The sequence below is a fragment of the Episyrphus balteatus genome, chromosome 2 (assembly GCF_945859705.1).
Source record: "Episyrphus balteatus chromosome 2, idEpiBalt1.1, whole genome shotgun sequence".
Lineage (NCBI taxonomy): Eukaryota > Metazoa > Arthropoda > Insecta > Diptera > Syrphidae > Episyrphus > Episyrphus balteatus.
The window spans coordinates 106522204-106544559 of NC_079135.1; the positions used below are offsets into that span (position 1 = coordinate 106522204).

The 22356-nt window shown below is 29.9% G+C and overlaps 1 protein-coding gene across 1 annotated transcript; it reads left to right on the plus strand.

Moving 5' to 3' along the window:
* Positions 1 to 3707: 3707 nt before the first annotated feature.
* Positions 3708 to 21051, plus strand: LOC129910203 (uncharacterized protein DDB_G0283697). Its single transcript, XM_055987479.1, has 3 exons — positions 3708 to 4283; positions 18935 to 19209; positions 19267 to 21051. The coding sequence occupies exons 2-3, from the start codon at positions 18971 to 18973 to the stop codon at positions 20624 to 20626; spliced, it is 1599 nt and encodes a 532-aa protein (XP_055843454.1). The 5' UTR covers positions 3708 to 4283; positions 18935 to 18970; the 3' UTR covers positions 20627 to 21051.
* The last annotated feature ends 1305 nt before the right edge of the window (positions 21052 to 22356 follow it).

Consider the following 22356-nt stretch of genomic DNA (forward strand, 5'->3'; position numbering starts at 1 on the left):
TAATGCTCAGCGCATTTTTTCACAGATAAAGCCCAGTACGCAGATCGCGCTAAACTAAATTTTATCTCGACAATATTTATCTCTACACGCGTTCGCTAAAAGCCAAGATAAATTTAAATTTAAAATAACGGCTGAATCACAGTTTCATTTACTTATACCTGCTTACATTCAATATTACATACATATTTTTTTTTACCTGCAGAATACCTTTTTTACCCTCTCATTTTGTTTTGTTCCTCTTCTTTTATATATTCCAAGGTTTTTTTTGCCTCTTATTCCTTGCAGCAACAACAACGACCACAAAAATGTCAAAATTTATCTGTGAAAAAATGCGCTGAGCATTATTTCGCGAGCTAAATTGAGTGGAGACTTTTTGCAAAAGTAGTAGATGACAATTCGAATTTAGCGCGTGAACTGCGTACTACCTGGCTAAAAATCCTCGCTAAAATTTATCTTTGGAGGAAATTTGTATGAAAGATAAATTTTAGCGTGATCTGCGTACTAGGCTTAAATTTAGACATTTTTGTGGTTGTTGTTGTTGCTGCAAGGAATAAGAGGCAAAAAAAAACCTTGGAATATATAAAAGAAGAGGAATACAACAAAATGAGAGCGTAAAAAAGGTATTCTGCAGGTAAAAAAAATAACGAAGAAAAAAATAACAAAAATAATAAAAAATTATTAAAATTATTTTTATTTTAAGTGGAGTGATTGAAAATAATTCAATATAAGTTCAATTGACCTCAACTCGTACCTGGGCGAAACGCTTTATAAAATTTTTGGAGTTGAGGTCACTTGAACTTATATTGAGGTAAAAAAAATATGTAATGTTATATTGAATGTAAGCTGGTATAAGTAAATGAAACTGTGATTCAGCCGTTATTTTTAAATTTAAATTTATCTTGGCTTTTAGCGAACGCGTGTAGAGATAAAAATTGTCGAGATAAAATTTAGTTTAGCGCGATCTGCGTACTGCGTACGATAAGCGTAAGAGAGATACGTGAGAGATCAAATCCCTTTTAATAGCGTACATATGTATGTAAGTATAAAGTGTATATTTATAAGCAATTTATTAACGTAAAGTGAGAACAGAATTCATAACCTAAAATATTACAGAGTAGATACCAGCTTAGCTGCAGAAAATGAAAAATTAAATTGTTTTATGGTGGATTTACATAGATCTGCATCCAAGTAAAGATAGATATACCTGATATCCGTACGTGTGAAGGAACGGCATGATGCAGACGAACATGTTCGTCTTCGACATAATCTTCCTACAGTCTGCATTTATGAAGATCTCTGCATTTTCATCTACTCTCTCTCTCTATCCAACATCTGTAGTTCTTAAATTTTGTGTCAATTTTTAATTCAGATTTGGAAATGCAGACGTATGTAAATCCACCATTAATAGCTTAAAAGAATATATAGATCATAGTTACCTAACAAACGATTTGGATCAAAATAGAAACCGATTTCTAATTTCATCTCTTTTTCGCTCATATTCTTCTCTAATTTTCTATCTCTAATTGTTCTCCCTACCAACAAACAAAAGCCATCTATTAATCAGAATAAGAACTAATTTTTGATTCAACAAAAATGATCCCGATATAAAGCAGGATCACGTGTTGTTTTTGTTTTACGTGTAATACTATGTTTCCACATACGCTAAATCCGAGATTTAGCTAAGTAGATTTAAAATAAATCTGCAGATTTATTTTAGGTAAATCTACTTCACTAAATCTCAGATTTGGGTTAAGCTACCCTAAATCTAAGATCTTCACCTACTTTCAATCCGAGATTTAGAATAAAACTCGAGATTTATGCTAAATCTACTTAGCTAAATTTCGGATTTATGGTAGTATAAAATTGTGATCTAAATCCACATGAATAATAAGACATGGCTACTACTATTAACGATTTGAGAATAGACTATTAGCGCCGTAGTTTCAACAACTTTAAACTAATGTAGTAGGAAGGATGGTTACATTTTGTATTGTTATTGTTATTGTCATTTTTTTTGTATAAAAATGACGTCCGTGTCAAAAGTGGTAACAAAAAATATGTAAAATGTCGGATGTTAGCTTCTTCCGTCCTGTTACATTTGTTTCTATTTTGAATACCGGTAGCGTATTTCAACTTTACCAATCGGTAATTTAAATCATGAGTTTTTCTTTGGAATTTGCAAAGGGCAACATAATTTTTCCTTCCACCGAATCACATCATCAACAAATTCTCTTGCACAATTAATTATTGAGGCTTAACTACATAGATTCAATGTGGGTAAATGTAAACAGGGGTAAATGAAAACATGGCTCATAACAAGCTTCAGTTATATCCCTTTGATGCATACATAAGTACAAATCGCGGACGCATGTATATTTTAACTTATACGTCAAGCTCATTGCTGTCAAGAGAGAATTCATTCGACGAGTGTATTTTCCGTGAAAGATAATTTTTAAAAGTGCCAAACAAGTCGTTAGTCTTTCAGAAAAATTAAATATTTTTGCAGATTCAATTAAGTCAGTATAATTTGCAAATACTTTTTAGTTTTTAATTTTGATGTAGATTCTATGTGAAACAAACAAATTTTAAAATACAGGACATTTATTTCGATTTGCATGTGTTTACATTTACCCCAGAATATTTTTCATAATGGGTAAATGTATGGGGGTAAATATATTTTTGCAGAAATTATTGGTTTTAATAAAAAAAAAAACGTATTTTTAGTCAATTACCATTGCCAAAGTGCCGCGGAATCCAATTAAAGTAGCCAAAATCCATAAATTTCAGTGGATGATGTTGCAAAATCGGTCTTTGACGTAAAAAAAAACAAAAAATATGACGTTCAGAGCTGCTCACAATGCATTTTGGGTGCCTATATAAAGATTCAAAATAAGAAAACAAAAACTTTTATTGGAATTTGAAAAAGTTTTTGTCAAGTACCTTCATGAACGTTTTTCAAGTTGTTATCCATATGATAAAGAGGAATTTCTAAATTTTAAACCACCGTTTACATTTACCCCGAATTTGTAAAAAAAAAACACAAACATGGTGAAGTATTTGTAAACATGATATATTTGACAGTAATTTAAACAATTTGGGAAATATTTGTTTATATTTATAAAGAAGAATTGCAATCATTTCATATTTGCATTTGAAGATACCATTCAAGTTGTTCCGTGAACACATATAAAAATCTAAAGTCGAAAGAAAAAAAAAAGACATGAAATTGTTTACATTTACCCACATTGACCCTACAATACTTTTTGAAAAAGTACAAAAGTGAAAATATTTTTTTTCTGGCTAACGCAATTGTTTTGTGAAATAGAGTATACAAATTGTTTATTAGACCAAAAAATAAGCTTTCTGCATCATTTGTTTTAATTTTTCAGGTCGAAAAACTATACAAAAATGCCTTTGAAAATTTTCACTTTAGTACTTTTTCACTTTTTGAGCCAATGTAGTTAAGGCTTTAGTACAAGCACCGGTTTATATGAAAATAATCAACCTGGCACTACTTTTTTCCATAGTTATATTTTTCGACACCTGTTATAAATGTGGCGCTCTTTTCCTTTTTCATACAAATGTCAAATCAAAACAAATTATGCAAAACAAAATAGATTGTTGTTTTTGTTATTTTTTCTTTTTTCATTTTGATTCTCCTTCCAAGGCCAAATAAAAAGTCAAAACAAGAAGAGTAGTGAAGTGATTTTCCGCTCACCCCTCCATTTTGTTTTTGTAAAAATAAAAATAAAAAAGATATTTCTTCCATTTTTTCTCAATTCTGCAATTCATCGCCATTTGTTTTGTGTAGATTGTCATAAAATTTTAAGCAAAAGCGCACAAAACAAGTTCTTAAAGTAATTTTTTTTCATGTGTTTTTAGTCAAACACGAAATTATTAAGCAAGCAGAAGCAGTCTGTTGTTTGTAAAGAAGAAGAGAAAAAAAAAATTTATCTGTTCTGCATTTTTTTCAATTTTTTTTTTATTTCCAAAAAAGGAATCAAATCAATTTCATGAAAAATTAAAAATTTATGAAATAAAAAGACAACAACTGCAACAGTTTGATTCGGTTTTTTGGTTTCATTTTAATTTTTTTGGCGTCGTTTTGTGGAAAATAAAAAAAAATCGATTGTGCGAAATTCTGCATTATTTTTATCTCCAAAATCAAGTACGCAATTGAAATTGTGCGAAACAAAACAATAAAAAAAAAACATAAATTTGAAAAAATCAAAAAAATCTATGCCCTTCAAGCTCCAAGGGCTCCAAGTCTGAAACAATCGAAGGTAAGTTTAGCAGCAACAAATAGCAGGTAGATAAATATTTTGATCTACGTCATAAAGACCGACCTCATAAAATCGATTGATATTTTGATATGCATAAATGTCAGGTCAGTGCATGGTTAAACTTTTTTTTATTAGAATAAATTTTCTATTGAAGACACTCGAGAGAGAGTGAATTGATTAAGTGAATTGTCACTATGCTGCTTGTGCATACAATTTCAATTGTTTTTCTCTGGTTTTTGAGTATTCTTTTTAAGCAATCTGTCGCAATTGATGCATGCTACAACAGCATACCTACATATTGTCTATATAGGGAAGGTAAAACAGGGGAAGACTTGTTATAGATTGCATCATAAGGCAACAGAGCAGAAATTAATAATCGAACAAATCTCATGTGATAGTGATTGCAATATAATAAGGAATAGTTTCGGGGTGGCCAGACAACCTGGTTTTTGCACCAGTGAAGAATATCAGGTACTTTTCTGGGGAATACTTTTTCGTCTATGAGCTCAATGTAAAAATATTTGAAAAAGTGGTAACCGATCTATAATGACTGACAAAATTTTATTCCCACGCTCATGATGCAGATTATGTTCAAGTTTACAATCCTCTTGAGCTAGCCCGACGGCCCGACCTGGCTTGCTTCCCGTTAGTCTAAAACCACAATAGCCCAGTCGGGATGTACAAAATATCAAGCTGAAATGGAAAAAATTAGATCGTTCAATTTTTTTTCATAGCACGGTAGAGGGGATCACTGAGAGCTTAAAACCAGTTTTTCAGGAAAATCGACCTTGAGCCAAAGCCGCCATCTTGGATTAAAGCCTTAAACACGTTTTAGTGAATAACTCTGCCATTTTTGGCATTTTTAACCGATTTGAAAAATTCAAAAACTTAATTGTCTTGCTAGACATCAATTAAAATATTTACCCATTTTGTTTAAAATAACACTTACCGATTTTGAGATATGTAGTTCCTTTTGTTTATAAAATTTCAGGAATTTGCAAAAACTATCATTGCAGCTAGTTTTTTCATTCCCAAAAACATATAAAAACAATCCCATATTGCGTTGATCTTGAAATCTATAATAAAAGCGGGCTTAAAGTTTAAGCTGAGTAGGGGTATGTATAGTTTTTTCAAACTAACTCGAAAAATGTGGGTCATATAGAAAAATTTGTTAAAATAAAAGTTATAGAAAATTAAATCTACTACAAGTATTACGCATATAATTTTTGTCAAAAGTCAAAAATTGCCGAGTTATTCACTAAAACGTGTTTTACTTTTATCCAAGATGGCGGCTTTGGCTCAAGGTCGATTTTCCTGAAAAACTGGTTTTAAGCTCTCAGTGATCCCCTCTACCCTCCTATGAAAAAAAATTGCACGATCTAATTTTTTCCATTTGAAATGTTTAATTCGACTGGGCTATGAGAAATATTTTTTTTCCTTTAAGAGCTCAATGTAAAAATATATAGACAAGAAGACAAGGAGTAAAAGTTCTTTGACTCTTTTTTTTCATGCTTATAAAGAAGATAGTGTTTACAATTCTCTCCAGCCATTTCAACCTTGTCATTGTTATCAGTAAGTCTATTAAGCTCGAAACTGATTTTTTGCGTGAGAGCGAAACGAATTTTTTTCTTGGTCATTTAAATCGTAAGCCATTCGGTAATCTAACGATTTATTTTGAGTAATCGTTTATTTTTGACAGAATATAGAAGAATGTGTGGGAAAAGAAGGCAAAAATTTGGTCAAACATCAAAAACTGGATCTCAATTTTTCTCTCGCAACGATCTGGTCTCGCAATATTGTGAATCAGGCATAAACCGATTTATTTGAACGTTACAATTAGTCCTAGTCATAGTGATGACGAAAACGTTGGTCTGCCGGCATGTTTTGGCGCCTTTAGTGAGAAAAGTGCATCAAAAGTAACCCCTCCCAAACACGCGACAGACGAGCCCAAAGATTTTTGTTAGTTTTTTTCAGTTTTATTTAGCAACTTGTGCCATTTAAAAGAAAATATTTACAATTTTACAAAAAAAATTAGAGAAAGTTACATTTTTTGCAGTTAATCGTAAATATGTAATTTCTTTTAATTTCAAAAATAGTACCCGAGGTTTTTATAGATTCAGGAAACTGTAAAATGTTTGAAATCCCATATACTGCATTGGTCTTTGTCCTCTTGTTATTCGTACTCATTGAATTCTTAAGTTATGGATGTTTCTTAAATTGTGTTATTACGCATATATAGCATTTTTGATTGTATATAATACAAATAGCATAGAGCAAATAAAAAGTCTTTGGTTCATATTGAGCCAGTTCAAGGACTCGATCATAAATGATACTGGTGTGTATACATCGGACTTTAAAATTATACGCATTGCTTTATTTTGGAGCACTTTCAGTCTATTTTTTTTTGGCATTGATGACATAGAAAAAGTAAGCTACCACAATATTCAAAATGAGGTTTAAGGACAACATTATACATTCATAGTTATGTTTTGTCTAACTTTGTGGAGAACTCAAATTTTCTTTGATATTTTTCTACACAAATAGTCAATATGATCTTTAAAAGTTAACTCTAGGCAAATCCTGGCGCCTGAGCACTAAAAGGTATTTGAAACTACAATCGCGCTCGAATACAATTGCATGACGATTGCGTCAGGATCACCTAGTTTTAAGTAAACCATTTTTTAGAAAAATAATGCTTTTAATGTATTTTCTCTGCAAAGAAGGTATAAGGCCTTTAAGCCCTGACGTAACAAATTCTTATTTCGAATCCTGAAAAATGTACCATGGTTTCCGTTATACTTGAAATAATGTTACGGAATTTGAAGCTTCTAATACCACTTTTTATAAATTCCCCATTTCGTAGAAAATATTCCATACACAGCGAAGTGAAAATGATGGATTCTCATGTAAGCTTTTATTTCTTCATATTTTAAGCCTTTTAAAAAAAGGTACCAATTTCAAATAAAAAAATCATGTTTTTTATTTTAAAAGCTATTTTGTCCCGGTCGTGATTTTTTTCATTTACTCAATATTACATAGGTATATTTAGCGTTATTCTGAAAAAATTTTAATATATTCAAATCCGTTTAAGTGGAACCGTAAAAAGTGTTTGGGTTTATTTCTTTTAAACCGGTGACGAAGTTACTGAAGGCCATTACAAAAATCTTAAAAATCTTTAAAAACCATAAGATCTCTGAGACTTACTTACTTGAATAAAAAACAGCACAAGTAATTTCCAACTCATTCCGAGTAATAAGCCACTGCAGAAGGGCTTTACTTATCGAGCTGAAAAAAATTCGAATTGCAAGTGAAAGAGGGTTATTAGTATTTAAGAAAACCACAAGTCTTTCTGTACGCATCCTGGCACGATAGGCGTGGTAAAGTAAATTGTGCATCTCATAGAGCTAAAAGCCGGTATTTTTGTCAAATTAAAATCAATAACATCTTCTTTCCAAATTCAGACGCTTTCCGAAACAAAGGTTGTCAGTTTCGTAACGCAGCCAGTTAAAAGCGATTGAAACGTTTTTTTTGTTTTTTTTTTTTTCATAAAGTCTTGTTTTTTGTTGGTCGATGAGCTAAGAAATTTTTTCGCCATGAAATAAAAATAAAAATCATTAACATTTAAATAAAAAAACGATCTTTTAATAAATCTTGATAGTTTCTGAAGAATGATCAAAAGTATTTGCGAAACTACGAATAGTTCAGGAAAATGAATCAGATAGAACGCTGCACCCCTTTGTATTTATTGAGTTAAATGAATTTCAAATTTAAGGTAATAACGTCTACTTTTGAAAACAAGAATTCTTCCAATATAAAACCTGGAAGTTTTTTTTTATACAACCCGTTTTAAGATTAGGAGCGTTCTTCAGTTATAGTGTTTCCGGCAGACCTAAATTTTGAAAGAAGACCATACTACCTTTTTTGATGTAAAATCATTGATTCTTTAATTGCAATATTAATAACATATGCAGACACATTTTGTCTAATTTTTCCTTAAATTTTGACAATTAAAAAAAATGATCAAGTTGGTTGAGGTTGGTCTGAGGCTAAACTACTTTAAAAAAAGGTTTTTTTTTTTCTTTCTTTAAAAAAATTCCTTTATTCTGTAAAAAAAACAAAACCTCTAGTCAGCCTAGCAAACAAAATATTTGCAATGATTCAATCGCGAATAAGTTAACCCACAAGGCAGTGAATGTATGCATGTGATACACTTTTATTTATACCTACATATATTTATTGCAATTCATTTTTGGTTGCAGTACCGTGATGAATGAAAAAAAAAAAAAAAAAAAAAATACTTATGGCAAGAGCGGGGTGTTTCGGCGGATTTAGACGGTTTGTTGTTTGGTTAAGGCAGCTTTCAATTCAAATAAATGAATGATAAATACCTACGTACATAATGTTTATACTTATTTGTATGCAACATGGTTATTTGATTTGTTTCATTTATTGATAGGTAAGATATACCTAGGTGGTGCATTCATACAAAATGAATTTTTGTCAAGGTCGATGAAAAGAGCAAATACTTTACAGACTTGAAAGAGCCAATCGAATTTCCTGTAGATTTTATTGATTAGCAACTGAATTTTTTGATACAAATCAAAATTTAAACAAATTAAAATTTGTTTTTGCTTTTTTTTATGTTTGTTTATTTAAAAAAAAAATTATAATGATTCCTATTAAAAAAGGCTTTTAATAATTAAAAAAAATGTTTTCGCAATTGGTTGCTCCTAATTGAGAGAAAAAAATCCTGTTTTAAAATGTTCCAGAACAGTAAAACCTTATTGAATAGCAAAAATCTTCGGATCACCGCTTTTTTGGAAATCGGTAATAAAACTTCTTATTTTTATTTGAGAGTACCGCTCTGAAAAAAAATTGTATGGTTTGACACTGGTTTTAATACTTTCCCAATTACCTAATTTTCGCATCGTTATGTAGCTAAAATAAAGAAAACTACATGTGTCAATATAATTTTTAAAACTGCAATCGCTTAAAAAAATAAAACAAATCAAAAAATTAGATTTGCCAAATTTTGTTTGGCGATTCGCAAGTCATAATGAATAAAAAAATGTTATTGATATTTTTTGCCTCTGAATAAAAAATAAGAATTTCCAAATTTTACATTTCCTCAAAAAACAAAAATTCCTCTAAGGGCCAATTTTTCAATAGTCAGTTAAACAGTCAGTTAGTACTTATTCCTAAGGATAGAGAAAAAATCAATTTTTCAACAGGCAGATATAGCTTATTCCTAAGAATAATTCTATCTGCTTCTTTCAGAGACGAATAAAATTATTCTAAGGAATAATTTCAATAAAAATATTGTGTCAGTTGTCAAAGCTGTTTTGAAAGAATTTTGAAAAAAATACAGTGCAAAACAAGAAAACAAAAACAATCATGAATAAAAATGACGTTTAATTTTAAATATTTTTGAATTTGACAATTTTTTTTTGTTATTCTGTAGAATAAATTATTCTTGATTGAAAAATTCAATGTTTTTATCTGATTGTTTATGAGCCTAATAACTTTATTCGTCGAACAGTTAACTGACTGTTTATAAGAAGATTGAAAAATTGGCTCTAAGTCGAACTTTCACGGGACACGAAAATTGGTTCAAGTTAGAATGAAATTCGTTTCAGCAAACAGCTCTTAGAGGAATTAATTTAATATTTTTGATTTTCCATTACAATTGGTGAAAAGGTTCGACTTAGATGGAGTCGACTTTATTTGTAAATGCTTTCATTTTAATTAACTTTGGATCAATTTAGTTAAAATAGCTTCTACTATTTAAAGTTTTTTTATGCAATCACGAAAAATAAAAAAATAATAATAAGCAAAAATACTGTCACATTTTATAATCGATTTTCTTTATCAAATTGATTTTTCTCCAAGATTCAGCAAGTTTAAATTTGACGAAATATTTTCATATTTTTTTACTCCCTTAATTTTTGTAAGGAGTGTATAAACCAAATTAAAAAAAATCTGTTTTTTGATAGATCAATTTTTCGAAAACATGATACATATCTATTGTTTTTTTTTTTTTTTTCTTCTTAAAATTAATTTTTTAGGCTCGTTTTAATGAGAATTACTGGCTGAATACAATGTTGTAGCTGTGGCTGAAGTTTGTAGTACTGTCAATTTTTTTCTGAGGGAAACAAAGTTGGCGGCAGCTGAGCAAAAAGTTGAGAATTCTTCAACTTGCGCTACAAGCTACAGCCACAGCTACAACATTGTATTCAGCCAGTTACTACAAAATGGCATACCAACTTAAACTTTAATAGCCAATTTCATAAAGCCCTTTTAAATATTTATCACGCTTTTACGTCCTAAAATGACATTTATGAAATCGGCCATAACAATTTTAAAATTTGTTTTTCTTAAATGCATCTTGTTTTACTATGTTTTAACAACTATGTTTTAACAATGACTTCACTTTTGTTTATTAAATACAAAACTAGTCTTCCTAATAGTGGAGTAACTAAAGCTCAAAAATTGGCAATATTATAGTCGGAGAGGCGACCGTCGAGTTACTTAGCTCATAAGGTTAGAGGTTAAAATTGGTGTCAAATGAAAGATAAATTGATACTGAAAATAAAAAAATAGGGTTGCCACTTCTAAAATGGGAACTTCCATGTGGCAACCCTATTTGAAAGGAAAAATTGTCACATAACTAATACATTCATATCTTTGTTATTTGGCCAGATAAAAGTTTTTTTTTAAATGCCAAACGAAAGTCAAAATATTAAAAAAAAATAATAAAATAATATAAAGAACGTAACCCTACAAATGTGGCAACCCCATTCAAATGAATACAACACTGACAAAAATCTTCTTTGCAGAAAACAGTATAACTTTTTATGCACTAGAAAGCTAAACTATACGCCATATTTTAGATAATACTCCCTTCTATCTAAAAAATGTCGGGTGCCACCTCGCAAATGCAGACAAGTACTCGGCAACCCTACTCAAATGCTAAAAAACGCAAAAATCACTTGTTTTTTGGCCAAAGTGTATAATATTTGATCGAGTTAAAGACTATAAAATACATCATGTTTAGCTAAGACTCCCTTCTATCTAAAAAATGTCGGGTGCCACCTCGCAAATGCAGACAAGTACTCGGCAACCCTACTCAAATGCTAAAAAACCCAAAAATCACTTGTTTTTTGGGCAAAGTGTATAATATTTGATCGAGTTAAAGGCTGTAAAATACATTATGTTTAGCTTAGACTCTCTTCTATCTAAAAAATGTCGGGTGCCACCCCACAAATGCAGACAAGTACTCGGCAACCCGAGTACTTGTCTGCATTTGCGGGGAGGCACCCGACATTTTTTAGATAGAAGAGAGTCTTAGCTAAACATGATGTATTTTACAGCCTTTAACTCGATCAAATATTATACACTTTGGCCAAAAAACAAGTGGTTTCTGCGTTTTTTAGCATTTGAGTAGGGTTGCCGAGTACTTGTCTACATTTGCGGGGTGGCACCCGACATTTTTTAGATAGAAGAGAGTCTAAGCTATACAGGATGTATTTTATAGCCTTTAACTCTATCCAATATTATACACTTTGGCCAAAAAACAAGTGATTTTTGGGTTTTTTTAGCATTTGAGTAGGGTTGCCGAGTACTTGTATACATTTGCGGGGTGGCACCCGACATTTTTTAGATAGAAGAGAGTCTAAGCTAAACATGATGTATTTTACAGCCTTTAACTCGATCAAATATTATACACTTTGGCCAAAAAACAAGTGATTTTTGGGTTTTTTAGCATTTGAGTAGGGTTGCCGAGTACTTGTCTACATTTGCGGGGTGGCACCCGACATTTTTTAGATAGAAGAGAGTCTAAGCTAAACATAATGTATTTTACAGCCTTTAACTCGATCAAATATTATACACTTTGGCCAAAAAACAAGTGATTTTTGCGTTTTTTAGCATTTGAGTAGGGTTGCCGAGTACTTGTCTGCATTTGCGAGGTGGCACCCGACATTTTTTAAATAGAAGGGAGTATTATCTAAAATATAGTGTTTAGTTTAGCTTTCTAGTGCATAAAAAGTTATACTGTTTTGTTCAAAGAAGATTTTTGTCAGTGTTGTTTTCATTTGGATGGGGTTGCCACATTTGTAGGGTCACGTCCTTTATATTATTTTATTATTTTTTTTTTATTATTTTGGCTTTCGTTTGGCTTTTCAAATTTTTTTTTATCTGGCCAAACAACAAAGATATGAATGTATTAGTTATGTGACAATTTTTCCTTTCAAATAGGGTTGCCACATGGAAGTTCCCATTTTAGAAGTGGCAACCCTATTTTTTTATTTTCAGTATCAATTTATCTTTCATTTGACACTAATTTTAACCTCTAACCTTATAAGCTAAGTAACTCGACGGTCGCCGCTTGGACTATTAGGGCACCCGGCCGAACAGCTTAGACTTTGATGATCTTTTTTTTCAAACGTCGGTAATTAAAAATACTTTAAAGTCTATAGATTAAAAATTGCCGGTGTTGCCGTTTTGATTTTTTAAATTTAATTGAAGTTTTTTGTGAACAAAAACAAATTTTTTTCAAAATTTTTTCTTAAATTTCATAAATTAATTGATGCCAAAAGATTGTCTAGGAAATTCAAGGAAAAAAAATATATGGGAGTGAGGGACAATCTTCCATAGTTCAAGCGATAGATGCAATTTTCTTATTAATTGACTTCAAACACAAAAAAAAATATTTGAACACAACGGCAACACTTACAATATTCAAATATACATTTTTTAAAAGCTAGAAGCTTAGTCATATATGTAAAATTAAAATTAAGTTAATTGAATGAACGGCTTTTGAAAGAATGGTAATTGAACTCAGATTTTGAAAAAAAAAATTATTGAAAAAATTTTAACGTGTCGTTTTTAAACTTGGTCGTAATATAAAATGCATTTATTTTCAAATTTTTTTGGCCGCATTTATTATGATTTCAAATTATAAAAGGAAATGTCAATATGTATTACGGTTTATGAAAAAAATTAAAAAGTATTTCATTTTCGAAGAACTTTTTTTAATAAAAGTTTTGAAAAAAAATGTAACTTATTTTTTTTTTAAAGTTCAACATCTAAACATAAAATTATTTTTTATTCATTTAATAACCCTTACTGTTGAAAGTTAAATAGCAAAAATTTAAAGTTCCTATTTACCACAGTCTTTGAGAAAATTAATTATAATAAAATAATAATAAATTAATTATAATAATAAAAAAAACCATTGAAATTGAAGTAATTTTTCATTTTTTTTCAAAAGTGTGATATATTTTACCTTTTTTGCTTCGAAATTCAACTGATAATATTTATGGCCAAAATTTTTTTTTAAATAAATTCATATTTTATTAGAAAAAGTTTGGAAAAAAGTCATTTTAAATTTTTCTAATAAGATTTTTTTTTTTAATTCTGAGTTTGAGGACCATTTTTTCAAAAAGTCTTGATTAAATTTAGTGGATTTAAATTTAAGAGATAAGAATGAGCTTCTGGCTTTTTAAAAATGTATTTTAAAATATTGTAGGTGTTGCCGTTGTTTTCAAAATATTTTTTTTGTGTTTGAGGTCAGAATGTTAGAAAATTGAATTTATCGCTTAAACGATGGAAGATTGTCCCTTACTGCCTTTTATATATTTTCCTTAAATTACCTAGAGAATCTTTTGCTATCATTTGTTTTATGAAATTTAAGCAAAAAAAATGGTTTTGTTCAAAAAAAATTTAATTTTAATTTTAAAAAACAATACGGCAACACCGGCAATTTTTAATCTATAGACTTTAAAGTATTTTTAATTACCTACGTTTGAAAAAAAAAATCTTCAAAATCAGAGCTGTTCGGCCGGGTTCCCTAATAATTTGCTTTAGTTACTCTACTATAAGCAATATTGATTGATTAGAATACGTATAAAAGAAAGAAAAAAATAAAAAAAACATGTTTAAAGATCAAATCAACAAAATGTTGTTTTCTTTTGTTTTGGACAATTTCGTTGACTCATATAATCGAAAATATTAATTTGTGTAAATATTTTTTTGTTTTTCCTAAAAAAATAAACATAAACAAAATTTGCTCTTTAAATATTCTCATTGACAAAAAATAATGCGAAAATATTATAATTTGGCAAAAACAAACTTTTCGTCTGTCTTATTTGCTTTTATAGGCTTTTTAACCAAACTGGAAGTGTGCCAAAAAATTGTATATTTACGTGCTAAAGTATTCATAAAGATTTCATGTTTTTAATGTCAAACTAGGTTCGATGAGTGTATATTTCACACTCGGAAATAATTATGTACGTGCAGTATTACAAATATTTCAAAACGTGTGAAATCGTTAATAAACTTAAATAAATAATAAAAATTAAAAGTGTTTACATGTGATATTTTGGTTTCTAATTTTATACCAAAAGTAAGATTTATTTTTTGTTTTCAATCATAAAGATCAAACTTCCTCTTGGCTATGTTTTGTTCTTGTTGGTTATAGTTGAATGTATTTTTGGGATTCTCCCAAGATTTTTTTCCAACAAAGGAAGCATCTTTGCTCGTTGTGTATCGTCTTCATTTTGTCTAGAATTTTCTGCAAAGATGAACAAAGAAAGTGATTTTGTTTTGAGATTTATTTCATTTTTGTTATTATTTCTTTGTTATGTCAAAAAATATCTTAACAGTCTCGAAGAAGACAAAAATAGATAAAAATAATTCGAAAGAGGCTTGTCTGCTTGTCATGTGGCGTGAACGATGCCAAAACCAATCACATGAGTCTAGTAAATTAACGCATTTACGCTTGAAAATATGGACGTGTTTTTTATCAATAAACTTTTAAAAAATAAATAAAAAATAAAACAAAATTTGAAATCAATTAATTAAACTATAAAGTCTCGTGTTGAATTTTAAATGAATTTTTAAATATAAACAAATCCAGCCACAGTTTTGTGGTATGTCATATTAAGGCCATTTAGCAAGGTCCCTAAATATAGCCTTTCAAGTTCAGCGGAAACATATCAAATCTGGAAGATTTGATATATTTGCGGTTGCCAATCGACGACCCTCTATCGATTTCACATTCTATTGCTGTAACCTGATAGACCAGAACATGAATTACTGTGAATGAAAGTATCAATTGTGATTTATTCATAGTTTCATGACTGTAAATAAATAAATAAATATAAATAATTTATAACGAAGAAAAAAAAAATAACTAAAATAATAAAAATTATTAAAATTATTTTTATTTTAAGTGGAGCGATTGAATATAATTCAATTTATAAGTTCAAGTGACCTCAACTCCAAAAATTTATGAGCCCACTGTACCTGGGCGAAACGCTTTATAAATTTTTGCAGTTGAACTTATAAATTGAATAAATAATTTATGATATATAGGCAAGGTGTTTTTTTATGTAAGAAAAAAACAACTAAATTGAGTTGAAAACTATGTCACATGTCACAGATCGCAACCCTGATTTATGTAATATTTATTTAATACCTCCCATATAAAGATTTCGTGTAATTTTTTGTCAAAAACGAAACGGCTAAAAAATGGTCAACTTTGAAAACTTTCATACCGTTTTAAAAAATATGTACAATAACAAGCCAAAATTTCAAAATAATAAACCAGTGTCGACCCTTACTTTTTTTTTCATTGTGCTGCTCTAAAATTTAATGCAGAAACTGAATTTTATTTATATATACCGAAAATAGTGTACAAAATATAAAATGTATTAATTCCTCCTTACGTGACCTTTTTCAGTAAAATAAATTTTTCTCTTTTCGTGGGCTATAGGTCTTTCTTCAATATATCATAATTCGTAGATACCAGTCGACGTTTCGGGTATGCTTATACCCTTCTTCAGGACTCTATTAAAAAATGTCTTAAAAATATTGGAAAAGCAATAAATAATCTATACTTACAATATTCGTGTTAAATACATATATTAAATCTTTGTTAACCACTAAGGCTTTAAGGGGGAAAAACCCTCCGGACGCCAGCTTTTTCAATATTTTTTTATGAAAAACTGAAAGCACTTATTAAAATTTTTAAAAGAACAAGATATTACTGACATTAGTATTAAGTATTGATACAAATTTTTTCAAATCAAAAAATAACAAAATGGCGGCTCTAGAGGCCTTCAAAGTTGGCGCCTCTAGTTTGCGCCGTGCAACGCACAGGTCCAGGAAACAATCTAATATCAAAAGGGAAATTTTTTTCCGTAAGATGATATTAATACACATTGCATAAACCTAAAATTATTTTTTTTTAAATGAAAAATAAAAATTAAAAATAAAAAAAACGAAAAAAAAAAGGTGTTTTTCTTACAAAGAAGTAGTTAAAAAAAAATATTTACTGTAAAAATTAAATTCAACTTTTAGGTTCGTGCAATGGCCAATAATTCAAGGAGTAATTTGCTTCAAATTTCAAGTCGATAGCTTCATTAGTTTTTGAGTTACGTTGCACGGCGCGGAAAAAAATGTGTTTCAAGAAAAATACGTTTATAGTTTTCGTTTTTGTACTGTGGTAGGCTCGGAACTCATGGGTTTCGGGACTATCTGGGGTCTTTTGAGGCTTCATTCAAAGCTAAGACCAATAAAATTGTTTCTTCGGTTGATAAATGAAATTTTTAGGGAAAAAATAATAATGCAAAAATTAAAAAAATCCAGAGGGTTTTCCCCCCTTAAACAAAAAATTTAAAAAAAAAAAAACAAAAATCAATTTCGAAATTTCACAAAAAGGTATACTTAAAAACGCACTTCTACAATTTTGTTAATACAAATTTTTTTCTTCACTAAAACATAAATCTAGTCTTAAACAATACACATGATTTTTTATCTAAATCGTAGGAGTCGTTTTTAACAAAAAATACATTTTTCCCAATTCTATATTGCACACGTACCCTAATTTTTGATCCTTAGATATTAATTTAATATACTCCAATGGAAAGTCTCTAAAAAACACTTTATATAAAGTTCAAAGTTTGAAATACTTTTGTTTTTTAAAGTTTTTAATCTACTGTAGTTACCTTTTCATGTTTTTTTTTTTTTTAACATACTCTGAATTCGTTATACATATTTGCTTTATTAAATAAAAAATTATCCTCTCCCACAAACAAACAAAAAAATGGAAAACAAAATTCATAAAAGATTAAATGTGTATATTGTTTTGTTTATATTTTAAACATGACATAGTTAGAAAATAGTTCCCACATCACGACATCACGTGTGTGTTTGCAAAACATTAGATCTTTAATGTGAGATTTAAAAATAAAATGATACTCATGCCTGCACTGAAATATATGAGCACTTCTAATATTTGAAAAATGATAAGCTAAAACTGTTGAATTGTTTGACAATTTGTTGTGTATTTGTTTATATGTACATTTAAATTATTTCATTCATTTGACTTTTTGATTGTTAGTACGTTCTTCTTTTTTCAATTATTCAGTAATTTTACTTCCGAATAATTTATCGGTTATTCTTTCATATTGTGAAGTCTGAATGTTGTAAATTTAATAAAAATAAGTTTCACAAAACTTAAAATTTTCGCGCCCCCTATACGCCTATACGCCCCCTTCCACGTCCACTTTGGCTAAAAATTTGAAACTCTTCATTTTACGCTAATAGAAATGGTGTTTGGGGGCTTTTTCGACTAGTTCCTGGTTCATCAAGAGGCGATTTTTTTGTAGATATGCTAACAGGAAGTAAGAAGAATGTTCTCAATTCGTCTGCATTTTTGTTTATCTATGCTTGTTACCTCAGAAGTTTCGCCTGTATGAACCGATTTGGTTGATTCTTTCTGTATTGGAAAGCTGTTGCTTCCAGTGTAGTCCCGTTTGGTTAAGGTCTGACTATGTCATCCATGAGAAAATCATATCAATCAAATTTGAGTTTTATTATAATGTTTCCACCATCTTAATGTTGGGTTTGAACATTCTGTTTAGACAAAACCAATACTTGCCCTATTACAGAGCTAATAAAAATAGGTATTTGTTTAGTTTTCTTTCTTTCTTTATAATAATCACAAAATAAATAACCTTCAACGAAACTAAAACATTTTTCGAAATATGGGTTCAAATCACAGACTTAATTTATATTAATTGTTTTTAATTAGTTTGAACTAACGAAACATTATTCTATTGCGCCTTAAACTTATAAATACGCCCCAATCCATTCACCTTTTTTTCTAATCAGAGCCTACATTATTCGATTATCTTTTGTTTTTATTTTGTTGATTTTTGCAAACAGAAAAAAAAAACGTATCTACACCTGATAAGCAAACATTCAACTCACAATCTGTATTGATTGCTGATGATATTTAATCACAAAATAAAACTGATTCCATTGTACCAGCCTTCTAAATTTCACCGCATACCTACAAATTCCCACCAAAGTTTACCCTTGTTGTGTGTCTCATTTGAACTACATACTAATACTATATCGTAAATATTACTTACGCAATAATAATAACTATTCAAATATTTGCGCGTGCTCTCGCAAAACAAAAACAAAACAAAAATCTTTATCTTCATTTTGGCTTGAAAAGTTTGTTTTCAAAGCAAAAAAGAAATAAACACGAACCACATGATTTTTTTCATTCTTTCAAATCATAAAAAATTCCACGACGAAGATAATTCATCCTAATTATTATTGTATTATTTTTTTAGAGACCTTAAAATACCTAAATTGGAAACAAAAAAAGCATGAATAAGGATTTAAAGTCCAAAGAAGATGCGTCTCCGCTCACAACCAGTACCGAATCAGAGACATTCGATACGTGGACTGTGATAACAGACAAAACAACAGATCTAATCCCCCAAGAGATACCCTCGCCCCCACCCACACCTGAAAAAGTTGATGAAGAAGATGAGGAAGATGAAATCGCTGAAGATGCTGTCCGAGTCGAAGTCTTCAAAGCAACTGATGATCAATTGGAAAATAGGTAAATCAAAATTAAAGAAATCAAAACTAAATATTTAACGAAATCGCTCATTTACAGATACAATGACATCGACGATCTCTCAGATGGCATCTCAATCATCAGCGAATGTGAGAGTGTCGGAAGGATATCTCCACATCCAGAACTCCGAAAGCATCTATCAGAACTGAATATGCGATTTGTTGAAGTGATTCCACCATCACTTCGAATGACAAATTCAGCTGGAAGCGATAGTACTTCACGAAACTATGAAGCAAGCTCCGAGCATTCTTCAGATGTTTTCCATCAAGTGGAACCATTGTTGGAAAACAACCGAAGACCACGAAGATCATCATGCCAATTGACAGACACATCAGATTTCCAACCAACACTACGAAGTGGTTTGCGAGGACTTTTCTATGTTGGAGCTTTGCTTGGAGTTTTGGCCTTTATCAGTAAATTAAAATACGAGTCAGTGCATGGCACCAATACAGATGTACTTAATCAAAAAATAAACGACTTAGAACTGAAAAATAATCTCATGAGGGCAGAAATTGATATTCTAGCCAAGCAGGTGAACTACTTAACGACACTGAGTGAAAATAAAAAATATTCATCATCATCGTCCAATAAACCCAAGAGTAATCCGTCGTCGAAAGAAAAGAAGGTCAAAGTTTGGCCAGGCAATGGAAATATAATTGAAGAGGTAGAAGTAAATCCAAAGGAATTTAAGACCCCATACAAGTGTGATGGTCATAATAATGTTGATATTGCTGGAATGTGCATAGAATTGCCAAAAACAAGTGAAAATGTGGTCGATTCTTTGGGTGAAAAGGTGAGAACTGTCATCGAAGAGAATGAGCATTTTGCGAATTTTGAAAAAATCGTCGATAAAGTTGTTAAAATGACAGAGAATCCATTTGGTGAAAAAGTGGATAAGCCCAGAGAAGCTCCAGACAGTGAGAGAGTAAATCCCAAAGAGTATCAACCAAAAAAGAATGACTATACTCCTCATGAACACAAACCTGACAAATATGAGGGGAAAAAATATGACAATGAAGGCAAAAAATATGACAATGAGGGAAAAAAATACGACAATAAGCGAGAAAGCTTCAAAAAGCACAAAAAGAATGATGACGATGATGATGATGACAGTGGTGAAAGTAAGGAACGATATCGTAGAGATCGATCTAGTGAAGACTTTAATGGCTCTGGAGAGAGATATAAAAAGTCGAAAGACTATAAAAAATATGACAAATACTCTTCGTCAGAGTATGAAAATGCCAAAAGGGATGCCGATGGACAATGGCACGAGAAACTTATGCAACATCGAGAGAATGCTCGAAAAAATAGCGACAAACATCGTCACGATAAGAATTGGTATATTGAGCGCGGTGATAGTCGAGAACAAGCTCGAGTTACCGAACAAAAATATCGTTGAAAATAATTATGATTATTATGTATGTAATTTTACATGTGAATTTCTTAAAAAAACAAACCAACCAATTTTGTGATCCTTTATTTTAATTTTTTTTATTATTCTTTAAAAAACTTAACGTTTTCTGTACCATCTTTATTTTTTTTTACTTCCGTACACTTTTTAAATATGAATGTACCTTATGCTTCCTACCAAAATGTCAAAGAAATAAAGAATATATATATTAACTTTTGTGATAAAAAAATTAAACTTTTTTCAAGAAAAAGAATTGTGGCAAAGGCAGTTGCCACTTTCCTCAAGTGTTTAGGGGGAAATTCTTGAATAAAATTAAAAAAAAAAAATAAATAGAAAACAATCTTTATCAAAGAATCTAGATGTTAGAGTGTATATTTTAAAATAAAAATAACCCTGTAAAAAGTAAAAATTTGTACGAGTTTTTTTAATAATATTTTTATTCGCATAAGAGCTAAAAGGAAGTTAGGGTTAAAATTTGTATTCCAAAATTCTGTATGATTGAAATTCTGTATTTCAAAATACTTCAACTTCAAACGCTGTATATCTAAAAATATTGTTTGATCTGCAGCGCATACAAAAATTATAACGAAACTATCAACTATCACAAATCATGTTAGTCGATTCAACCCCTGGCTGGTTCCTGTAAAGGCTTTAAACTCGGGCTTTTGAAGTGACCGACTGCGGTTTAATAAAAAACCTGGGTTAAAAGCAGGTGAGATTAAATTCTTTGTTTTTTCACCCTAGTGACTGTCGTATTTTTCTAATAGGAATACCACAATTTGAGGCGAACGTTCGACTCGCAAATCATAATAGGAATTTGGTCCTTTAACAAAGATAATAAAAAGACGAACTTGGTCTTAGAGTTCAAGTTGAATAAAATAAGAAGTAGTTTTTTATAAATAATTTTTTGAAAAAAAAAAAAAAAAATGCATAAAATTGGTTTGCCAAATTGTAGTTATTATTAATCAACACTTGAAACCAAATTTTTTAAAAAATATACAATAACCCGTTTTCGAAAATTGGATTTTTCAAAAAAAAAATTTAATTTTTTTTTAAATCCAAAAATTAATATTTTCACAATTTTATTTAACCCTTTCGGACCCAGCGTTACTCTCTTGTAACATTTTTTTAAAAATTCGTAAAAAATATTAAATTTAACAATTTTTTAGGTAACGATGGCTTAATTGAAAGATAATAATGCCTAGTTACTGGATTATTACAAAAAGTTAGTCAAATATCATACCTTTAATTTTTTTTATCGAGAAAGGACTGAAATTCACATTTTTTTTATATATGGTCATAATTTTGAAAAAAAGATATAAAAAATGTTAATGCAGAAAGTGTTTTGTTTTTTTGCTTAGAAGAAGTAGCATACATTATAGTTTCATAAAAAGTCCTTTTCTCAGTTCTTCGACTTTTTTTGGTGGTCATAGGCAGTGCATGTTACTTACATGTAACATGAGAAGAACACATTAGTTTTGCTATTTATTATTTTGGAAAATAACTTTTTGCTATTTATATTTCTTAGTTGTGATGTTTTTGACCCGATAATACCGAAAAAACATTTTTTAATATTGATTTTCATAGCTTGGGTTCGAAAGGGTTAAAATTTATATTTAAATGATATATATAAATGCTGTTGCATCGTTCCTTTTGAGAGGAAATCAGATAAAAAAAAAAAGTTCTATGACAGGAACCGTTAATAATGAACTTCAGCT